General features: G+C 35.4%; 1 protein-coding gene and 1 pseudogene across 1 annotated transcript; one reads left to right on the forward strand and one right to left on the reverse strand.

Moving 5' to 3' along the window:
- Positions 1 to 210: 210 nt before the first annotated feature.
- LOC120176710 lies at positions 211 to 3,542 on the reverse strand. The gene is made up of 5 exons (XM_039183076.1): positions 3,495 to 3,542; positions 2,558 to 2,665; positions 1,725 to 2,456; positions 930 to 1,419; positions 211 to 839 (listed from the first exon to the last, which is right to left on the reverse strand). The coding sequence occupies exons 1-5, from the start codon at positions 3,540 to 3,542 to the stop codon at positions 211 to 213; spliced, it is 2,007 nt and encodes a 668-aa protein (XP_039039007.1).
- Positions 3,543 to 4,684: 1,142 nt separating this feature from the next.
- Positions 4,685 to 11,012, forward strand: LOC120176711 (annotated as a pseudogene).
- Positions 11,013 to 11,329: the final 317 nt, after the last annotated feature.

Genomic DNA, 11,329 nt, shown 5'->3' on the forward strand with positions numbered 1-11,329 from the left:
TTGATTAGAAAGTGTACTATTGACATAGTCATTTCTTTTAATTTCCCTACCCCTTAGTTGAATAGCAACATAATCTTTAATAGCAAGGAGTAAGTCATTAACATTTCTTGAGCGTCCTTGGTAAATTCTTTTATTCTTCTCCTCCCAAATAGTGTAAGTAAAAGTAGCCCAAGCTAGCTTCATGATAGTAGTTAGCAATGATTTTCCTTTCTAAGAAGCACAAGCCCACGAAATGTGAGTACCCCACAAACAAGATCCTCTGCAAATGCCATTGAGATTCAAAACAAAGCTCCATATCAAATTTGCCAAAGTACAGTGGAGAAATAAGTAATCTCTAGTTTCCATCGAATCATTACAAAGCACACAATTACTGTCAATGTTGAACCTCGTTCGAATCAACCTATATTTGGTTGGTAATCTGCCAAGGAAAGCTATCAAAGTAATAATACTATACTTAGGAACATGAAGAGGAAACCAGATCAGCTTATGCCAAGTAACCTTGTCCTCTTTGTTTCGAATTAGGTGCCATATGTCTTTGATTGATTGTGCTCCAGAAGCAAAAATAGAAGCAGCTTGAGGCCTCATACTTAGCAGTTTTCGAAAGCTCCAGCTTGTATTGATCCCATCCTCCATGATCCAAAAATTAGAATTTTTGATAACATAAGCTTTAATCCATACAATCCATAACGAACCATCACCCGCAAGGATTTTCCTAATCAAATGCAAAATACAAGATTTATTCCAAGACTTTATTTCTTTAAGACCAAGACACCCTTCGGATTTCGAGAGGAAAAGCTTATTCCAACTAACTCTTGCACCAGTAGCAGTTTTTTCAGAACCTTTCCAGAAAAACCTTGAACATAACTTCTCGATTCGATTAAGCATAGATTGAGGAAGGATTAACTACCTACACAAGAAATTAGTAATACTCTGCATAACAGTTTTAATTAGCTCAAGTCTACCAGCATAGCTCAAATGTCTTCTAGACCATTTGTGAAGGCGGTCTCTAATATTATCAATAAGTGCTACACAGTCTTTTTCCGAAAGTATCCTAGAAACTAGAGGAACACCCAAGTATCTAACAGGTAAACAACCATGGTTAAAACATGTAATCCACTTGATTTCTTCAATTTTCCTAGGGGAAATTCCAACAGTGAAGGATTCACATTTATGTGCATTAAGCTTAAGGCCAGAGATTTCGCCTTGCCTTGTTAATCCCAAGTATCTTGTGTGGAAGCCAAAAATACCTCTAATAGCAGCCTTGTTAAGAATACTAGAAAGGACATTCATAGAAAGTACAAAAAGAAGTAGAGAGATAGGATCACCTTGCTTTAATCCTCTAGCACCTTTGAAGAACCCAACTAGACTTCCATTAAATGATATAGAGTAACGAGCAGTAGTGAAACAAGCTTCAACCCACTTATGAAAGTGACAGGAAGACCAATAACAATGAGAGCATCAGAGACAAAATACCAATACAAAGAATCGAAAGCTTTATGGAGATCAATTTTCAGTGAACATCTTGGGGATATTGTCTTCCTTCCATAGCCTTTGACAAGCTCCTATGCAAGAAGAGTGTTGTCTATTATGTTCCTCATTTTAACAAAAGCAGTTTGGTTAAAAGAAATAATTTTAGGAAGCAGAGATGTCAATCGTTTGACCAAGATTTTAGAAACAGCTTTATAGACCACCAAACAACAAGAAATATGCCTAAAATCCTTCACCTTGCTTGGATTTGGAATTTTAGGCACCAAAGTAATACAAGTGACATTAAAAGAAGAACACTGCATATAAGATTTTCTAAATAAATGAGTAATAGCTGCCACCACATCATCTCCAATAATAGGCCATGTTTTCTTGAAAAAATATAGAGTGTAGCCATCCGGACCTGGAGCTTTGTCGTTGCCTTGAGAAAATATAGCATCTTTAATCTCATCTCTTGTGACCTTATTGACAAGTTCATTTGAGCTTCCCAAAGGCAAAGAGTATTGGAGCAGTTCTTTTAAAGTGTCCGGGTCGCATGATTTTACCTCAGAATTTTTAGTCCCAATCAGGTTTGTATAGAACCGTAGCACTTCTACAGCCATATCCTCATAAGATTCTAATCTTTTCCTTTGGCCGTCAATAAGCACTCTAATAGTGTCCCTATTGGTTTTAGTAGAAACTACAAAGTGGAATAATTTAGTACATTTATCGCCATCATTAAGCCATTGAATCTTCGCTTTCTGTCTTAAAAACATGTTCTTGGCTTCTTCAAGGAGATAAAGTTCATTTTGTAATTGGAGTACTTTTTGGAAAGAATCTACAAAATTTAATGATCTGATATGTTGTTCCTCAAGCTCCAGTTTCTTTTGCTTGACACAAGCAAAGATGTTGTTATAATGATTATGGTTTAGGGCTTTCAAACTGGTTTTAAGGCGTTTAAGTTTGAAGAAAAGTTGTTGCATAGGATTGCTCTGGGAAGAAGATTGCCAAGATTAACTTACTACGTTTCGGAATTTAGAGTGATGGACCCAAAAGTTAAAAAATTGAAAGGCTTAAGATGATCAGCATGAACCTCTTTAGATAGCCAAGCAATTGCCAAACAGTGGTCAGAAATTCCAGGAGCAAGGAATTCCACATGGGATTTAGGAATTCGAGGAGCATGAACCTCTGTAGTTTTCACCTATTGTATTACAACCCCTTTGTCCATTAATGCAAATTATTTGAATTTAACGAACAATTTTTGTGGATCAACACCTCTTTTAATGATGCAAATGATAAAAATAAAAGAAAAACAAAGATGACAAGGAAACAAGGTAGTAAGATAAAAATAATAATTAAAATACTAACAAAAATAGAAATTTCTACCCCACATGATATCTACCCCACATGCTTATTATTTCTACCCGGACATGATCTCTATCCCGCATGTTAATTTTTGAACAAGTCCTAACTGTATATATTTCTAGTTTGCATGCTTTGAACTGAAAATAAAGCAGGAAATAACTAAAGCATCCTAGTTTTTCAAATGGAGTTTCAAGGTGGGCTCTAATTCCTTGCAGTCTCCCGGTTTAGGTTCTAAAAAAAAGGTACCCGAGTTATCCTTCATGGTGCCCCCTTGGGCTTGCCAGACCCTCAGTCCTAAGCCCATTACAAGCTCTTGTGGACCAAGTTAAACTCGAAAGGACGCATTCCCTTATTTCTGTACGGAGAATAAATTCACACGAAGATATAAGGTATATATATCTTGAAGGTTACTTGCTAGGCCTGTACGGAGAATAAATTCTCACGAAGGTGTCGCTTTCACCTCCACTTACGAAAAGGTTTGGAGCTCGGGTATAGAGCCTGAGAGAAATTTTGAAAAGCTGAAATCATTGAAAAAAACATCAATACAACTATTTATTTGGAAAAAAAATAATCAAAGATAAATAATAAGGATCGAATAGATAAATTAAAATTTAAACTCACAATTTTCGCTTAAAAAGACAACCGAAAATTAACTTTGGACTAACCCACTTATCTGTCCCCAGAAAAGTCATCAAGCTATCGTAACCGTCCATCGAGTGGGCTCGAAATTGGGCTTCGACTTAAATAAAACATGTTAGAGCAGCCACCGATCATTTATTTAAAAAAATTAGGTTGACCGAACACCTTAATTTACCATCTTACCTGATCTGCGTTTTACCATAAATATGTCGTATTCGGGAGTTAATTACAGTAAAGGAAGGATTAGCACCCTTGTACTTCCCTTTCGATACCAATTTAATTTTTTGGTTGTCTTAATTGCGAAAATTAAAAGTTAAATTGAAATTTAAATATTCAATCCAAATTACTTACCTTTACCAGTTAAATTTGTCCTAAACATTAATGTTAAATAATAAAATAAAATAAAAAAATTAAAAAAATAAATATTAAATAATGATTAAATTGAAAAGAATTAAAAGATTAAGGGTAAAATTGATGCTGAATGAAAGTTGCAAGGAAAAATAAAAAGTTAGGGGTCGATTTGCAAAATATAAGAAATATAATCATAGATTAAATTGAATTAATTCAAAATTCAAGGGAAAAATTACAACAAGTGACCAAAATGTATTACGCATCAAAACTGTAGGGAATGCGGAAATAATTTAAATATTTGCTAATTACACCAAGGTCTCCCTATAAATAGCCCTTAAAACACCCAAACATTTCATTTCACAAATTTTCTCAAAATCATACCCCCTCCCCAAAAATAAAACTCTCCCAACTCTCATTGATCAGCCAAAGGTCGGTCACTCATCGACCAAACCCCACCTCTCGAATTGTCGCCGGTGGCCGGAATCCTAGGGGCTACCCAAAAATATTCCTCTAAACATCCCGAAGTTGAACCCCAACCCCAAATTCCCTAAAAACCACAAAACGACGTAGATATACGTTTAAAGTTTCGACTTTACCTTTACCTATGGTGACTTTTCGACTCTCCGGTGACTTTTCCCTTCTTGCGAGGCTTCTATGCGTTCCTGGCATTCTTTGATGAGACAAAGCCTCAAGCTTTTTTTTTTCCGGTTTTGAACGTTTTTTGCCTTTGGGTTTATGTATTTGGTATACTATTTTTTTGTTTTTTACTTCGATGTTTGTGATTTTTGTTGTTTTGTTGGTATTTTTTTGTGATTTCCTTCGTATGTGCTTGGTTGCTTGATCAATTTTTTGCTTGTGTTCCCCGATGGCCTCTTTTTCGATGGCTTGGGTGGGGTATTTATACCCTCTTTGTCGGTGGTTGTTTCCAATCCTACCGGGGTTGTTTCCCTCGTCCACGGTTTACTCGGGTCGACTTGTTGTTTGTGCTGGCCAGAAATCCCGGGATGGTTCAGTCCCGGGTTGCTCTGATTTGCTCTGCCTCGAAATCTCGGTCGGTTGTTGCACGTGGCTTTCACGCGCCATTTGTGCGGTGCCCTTGCTAAGTTTGAAACCCTAATATGGTTTGAGTCCCTTTCTGGGCCTGGTTTAACGACATGTTAGGTCCAGCGGGTCTGCTATTTGGATCTTGACTTCATTGGACTTGATTTGGACCATGACCTTAATTTTTTGGGACCTTAGACTTTTACTGGACCATTTGAACCTGAAAATAAAAAAATATAATAAATAAATAATAATAACAATAATAAGCTTAATATATATATATATATTAAAAAACTATATAATATATTATATTTTCAAAATCATATAATATGTTTTCAAAAAAATATTACATATGTTTTTCAAAAACTATATATATTATATGTTTTCAAAACTATATAACAATATATTTTCAAAAACTATATATTATATGTTTTTTTAAAACTATATAATATGTTTTCAAAAAACTATACTATATGTTTTTAAAATTATGCTATATATTTTCAAAAACTATATATTATATGTTTTTTTAAAACTATATAATATGTTTTCAAAAACTATACTATATGTTTTTAAAAACTATATTATATATTTTCAAAAACCATATATTACTTTTTTGACAGAACTATATATTATATATTATCATATATTCTATATACTATATATATATATTTTTCTTTAAATTATTCTTTAATTGCTAAATATACTACATTTGTAGAGGTTGAAAATTTTAATACCTGGTCCAAGTCTAATCGTACCAGACTGACATTGTTCTGATCTGTTTTTCATTTTCAGTTGGAAAACTAGATTTGTTGAACAAATTGTCCAATTTTATTTTTCTTTGTCTTATTGATCAGACACTGTTAAGTAGTTGCTATTTTATTCTGAATCTTCTAATTGCTTGTGTCATCGAACTTTATCCTCTTTGGAGCTTCCCAGGGCGGTTTCCATTGCAAGTGTGCCATCAACACCTGTTTTAGCGAGGGAGTCTAATTCACATGAAAATCACGAGAGCACAGATACGGCAGTCAGTGATGGAAATGTTAGTATTCCTCAGTATAATGGAAGGCGGAGGCAAAAGTTTCATGATCCTGCTCGGGACATTTCAATTCAAGTTTTGGAGAAGTTTTCTCTTGTAACAAGGTTTGCCCGAGAAACCACTTCGCAGCTATTCTGGGAGACTCACAGCAATGGTTTTGGTCCTCTTGAGAGGAGAAAATCTAACGAGTCTCCTCTTAATTATAGTCACGAACCATCTGATGATGCTGACAAAGTTGCCGTTCAAAGCCCTGTTGATCCAGATCCTCTTGAGGTATCTCTTTGTTCCCTTTGTCAATTATTTGCCGGTTAATTTTTTCACTAGAAGTGTTTCCGTCTGTTAAACATTTGTAGAGATTTAAATTTTTGCCTTAGGATTGGAACTCTAGATACTCTTTAGCTCACATTTAGTGCTTGTACTTTTTCTTGGAAGTTGTAGAAATGCAAGTACACATCTTTCTATAGATTCTGATGATGTTCATGGGCCAACTGGAACCTGACAAGTTCACATCTTCCTATAGAATCTGATGATGTTCATGGGCCAATGGAATCTGCTATAGCCATCACCATTTTTAAGGGGTCATGGCTAGCAGGGATAAAAGCCCATGTTAATGTTGGATGGAATCCTATATCAGAATTTTCAATCTTGATGACCAAAATCAACTGCTTACGACATAGTATTATGCAATTGATTAGTTTTCTGGATATTGAGAAATTTTCTCTTTTCCTGCAATATGAATAAGATGCCTTAAGTGGCCCTATTTGATAATGCAAAACAAATGATGTGATGACTCTGGTTAATACTTCTTGAGGTGGCAGATTGCTCTTAAAAAGTTATCTTGATGTTCTAAGTTTCTAATTTCTTTTCACATTATTTGGAGATCTCAAGTATTGTTGTTAGTATAAGATTGCTACTTGCCTTATTAGCCGGAAGGTTTTGAACTCTATACCAGGCAACCTGATGCCAACCTCTGTCCTGTTGAACAGAAAGTCCCATATAGGAAACACAGTCATGATGATGAAGCTGCCACCAACGTGGGGACTTTTGAGCTAATCAGTTATAAGGAGGTATATAAGGAGCCTTAGTTCTATTGTAGTTTCTTGATTTGTTCTAATCAGTTATATGGGGATATATAAGGAGCCTTAGTTCTATTGTAGTTTCTGGATTTGTTCTCTTTTCGTTCAACAATTTTACCCAGCTGTGATACTGACTTGGATATGGATAGATTGTGACATTCTCTTAGTGTGCATAAATCAATACTTCTCAGTGTTTGGTTCACAAAGTTCAAATGGTTAAGGGGGAGATTGGTTTGTGCAGATACTGGGCCCTCTCCTAAGCATGCACTTATGGTGCATTTTGTTATGGTTTAGGAGAGGGACCAGTATCTAGTGAACTTGAATATTAAATTCCGTAACTTTTGTGTATTGCTTCATATTTGGGAACAGGTTCTGCATCTTTAGCTAATATATACTTTCATCTCCATTTTCTGGCAGTTTGAAAAACTATCACTAGTGTGGGGAAAGCCCCGACAACCACCATCGGGGTTGGAAGACGTAAGGAACCAAATGCAAACTTTGTTTTATGGTGTTCTATCTAATTTGCTTATTTATTTTCCACCCATGTCTGATCACATCATCCTTGTTTCTGTGGGCTATGCCTCTGCCATTCGTCTCTTACTATATGAAACAAAATAGATTAGTAATAAATTTTTTTAAAAAAATTTCTGCATTAAAGCTTCCTGAAACCTGATCTTTGAACTTCCTACATGTTTTACATTCTTTGTTCCATGGAATACATATTCTTTATATGAATGGTATTATATTGCCTTTATGAAATTTAATTATTTTTCAGTGGGCTACATTCTTGGATTCAGAAGGGCGAGTGGTGGATTCAAAAGCTTTAAGAAAAAGAATATTTTACGGAGGAGTTGAGCACAAATTGCGGAAAGAGGTTTGTATTATAATTCTTGGTGGATAAATTCTTTGATTGAAAACACATCTTTTAATATGAAGGAACTTGGTTGTGAGTTTTAGGTCTGGGCAATATTATTGGGATACTATTCATACGAATCAACGTATGCAGAGAGGAACGATCAGAGGTCTGTTGAAAAGACAGAATATGAGACTAAAATGCCAGTGGCAGGTTTGTATTCTTTGACGTTGAGTTTTCTTTCACAAACCTGTGTGGTAAGTATGTGCCCCCAAAATGGAGAGCCAACCAGGAAGTTTTATTTATTAAGATAAGCCCAATTATCTTTTAACTGCTATTTCTTTGCTTATTAGGAGCTCTAAGAAAACCGATGACATGAAATGAATCCATCCTAGAAAATCTGCAGCGGACTCTTTTTTTCAATCATTTTATCTTAATTAGTATTGGCACTATTAAACATGGGGGCTACCATGTGCTTGTAAATCAATAACATACTTGACTGTGATTCATGCATTGTGAGTCGGACAAATAATTTTTAAAGCTCCTGTATCCATTGTTATACTGTTTCCTCTGTTTAGAAAAGTGCTTTTTTCATCCCTGCAAAACTTAGTCGTCACTACTATATAAAGCCTGGTACTTTCTGGTGAATGTTTTGGCAGAGTATCTCTCCCGGACAGGCAAAAAGGTTTACAAAGTTCAGAGAGAGGAAAGGCCTTATAGAGAAAGATGTGGTATGAATGTAACCATCAAATGTTTGAGTTTGTAGCTTCATACATTTATTTTATTCTTGGAAAGTTTACTAGGCCATTCTGAGTTCAATGTAACCTCTGTGTTTTTGTTCTTTTTAAGGTAAGGACGGACCGGTCACTCTCTTTCTATGATGGGGATGACAATGCAAATGTGCGTCTTTTACATGATATTCTGTTGACCTGCTCTTTCTACAACTTTGATCTTGGTTACTGTCAGGTAATAAGCTCTAAATGCTTTGATTTTCCATCTTCTTAATTTTACAGCATCATGAAGTACAATTTTTGCACAATTAACAAACAATTCGAGTGTGCTTGTTTTTTTTATGAATACAGTAACGAGTATTTTAAATTAGACAAGCATGTTCTTGGCCTAAAAACAATGGGTACGCATAGGAGCATGTTAAAATGTGGGATTTATCTAACCGAAATGCTGATGTACTTAGTCATCCTGTGGCCATATCGTAAAAAAAATCTCTTAATTTCTTTTTCTTACATGCAGGACATATTTTTGATTGCAAATATTCTTTGGGGCTTTTCTCCTTTGACATTCTCTCCTTTTCTTAAATTTTGCTCTGTCAAAGGGATGGGGCTTTTTATATGCCTTAAATGCACATCTTTTTTTTCCAGATGATTTTAAAAACACAGACAATAATTGCATGTACATTTTAATGGAGATTAGTGGTTCAGAAAACACTTCGTGATTATAGCATATTAATGTTCTCAGTGCATTAATGAGTTTCTCCAAAGTTCATATCTATTGTACCATGTGTCATCTATGTGGTTTTGTGCTTCATCCATTTTTCTATCTCCTTACAGGGTATGAACGATTTGCTATCCCCAATTTTGTTTGTAATGGAGGACGAATCGGAATCATTTTGGTGTTTTGTGGCATTGATGGAACGTCTCGGTCCCAATTTTGACCGTGACCAAAACGGCATGCACTCGCAGCTTTTTGCATTTTCTAAGGTCTCTCTCTCTCTTAAAAATAGATTGGTTGATTAGGTTATTAGTTAAAATGTTTAAGACGTTTTTGTAGCTAAAAACGTGGACTCATAAAGGTAATCTCACTTTTACAAAGCTTTCCATCACCTTCCGTCTTTTTTATTTGGAGTAGGGGTTATTTTTACTCCCTTTCTGCAATGGAAAAAGGCAATAATGATTTTGTTCAGAATTTTGGAAGTCAATTTCTCCTTGAACAGGAATATTTAGATTTTTAAGTGTTTAAAATAAACATCTAAACCATGTAAATGAAGAATTCGCGAACAGAGTTTTTGTCTCTGCTTTTGAACTTTTTACCTCTACTTTTTGCAGCTGGTGGGGTTGTTAGACAACCCATTGCATAACTATTTCAAGCAGAATGACTGCCGAAATTATTTCTTCTGTTTCCGCTGTATACTGATACAGTTTAAAAGGTCAGACTTCCAAATTTAATAGTTCATTCTTCCCTTCCGTGCCTGACATTCATTTCGGATAGTCCTTGAATTATATGTAATGCACTTATGTTGCCGCTGGTGCATTCTTATTTTAAGTGAAACCTGTTGCAATACTTCATGAGAAGAAGAATAGTCTGTGGTATAACTCTTGCAATGTGCTTTGATATGAAAATGGGAGGATAAAGATATAGACTGTGAGGAGGGTGTAAAAGGAAAGGTAGATGCTAAATGGGTGTCATTCCTTTCCCGAGCTTGCCTATTTTATAGTTCACTCCTTTTGGAAGGACTTAGGGAGAGTAGAATGATTTGATGGTAGATATTAATTAAAATTTCACATTGCAGATGAAAGCTACCGTTTTGTGCTATTTTATCCCTGTTTTCAACCAAACCATTAATCTCATTTAGCATATAATTTTCTCCATGTGCGAGTACCTTCACCTTTAAGAATCTGACATGCAATTTATTTGCATCGGAACCTGGTTGGTTGGGAAAGAGGCACAGCCCAAATTGTCACTCGGGTGGTTTTTTTTTTTTTTGCATCCCACGATTTTGAGTTTGCGAAATTGTTTTTTCCCTTTACAGTTCATCTTGCCTCTTGGGATTTTGCTTAAGCATCACCATGTAATGTAAAGATCAATTACTGTGTTTCAGTGGTGATGTGGTTTCTAAATGTTTATCAGGGAACTCGAGTACGAGAAAACAATGCGACTGTGGGAAGTATTGTGAACACATTATTTGTCGGAGCACTTCCATCTGTACGTGTGCATAGCTATTTTGAAACGCTATCATGGCCAGATAATCGGGGAGGAAATGGATTTCGACACCCTTTTGAAGTTCATAAATGAACCGAGTGGTCGGATTGACCTTGATGCAACCTTGAGGGATGCAGAGGCTTTATGCATATGTGCCGGCGAGAATGGAGGTGCTTGCATGCCCCCCGAAACTCCACCTTCATTGCCCAATGACAATGGTTTACTTTATTATCAACATGACGAAATATTGTAAAATAATACATGCATACATACATATAAGATCCGAATTCACTATTTTTTTGTATTGAAACAACCTACCCCACTGCTCTTTCAAGTTGGTCTTTTCCCTTGAAAGGCAATCATCAAATTTTTTAAACCCCCCCCCCCAAAAAAAATACGATGTACACATTCTTTTGATTATTTTGTGCATTTGTTGTGTTTTCCCCCTATATATTGGTCTTCTTTTAATATTTATTCATCTAGCTTTTTGATTCCTACTAAAAGAAATTTGATGTTGTACACAGTACAAAGTTTTTGTAGCACCGTTATTCATACCCCGTTAATAGTTGA

This window comes from Hibiscus syriacus, unplaced genomic scaffold (assembly GCF_006381635.1).
Source record: "Hibiscus syriacus cultivar Baekdansim isolate YM2019G1 unplaced genomic scaffold, ASM638163v2 tig00112250_pilon, whole genome shotgun sequence".
In the NCBI taxonomy this organism is placed as follows: Eukaryota; Viridiplantae; Streptophyta; class Magnoliopsida; order Malvales; family Malvaceae; genus Hibiscus; species Hibiscus syriacus.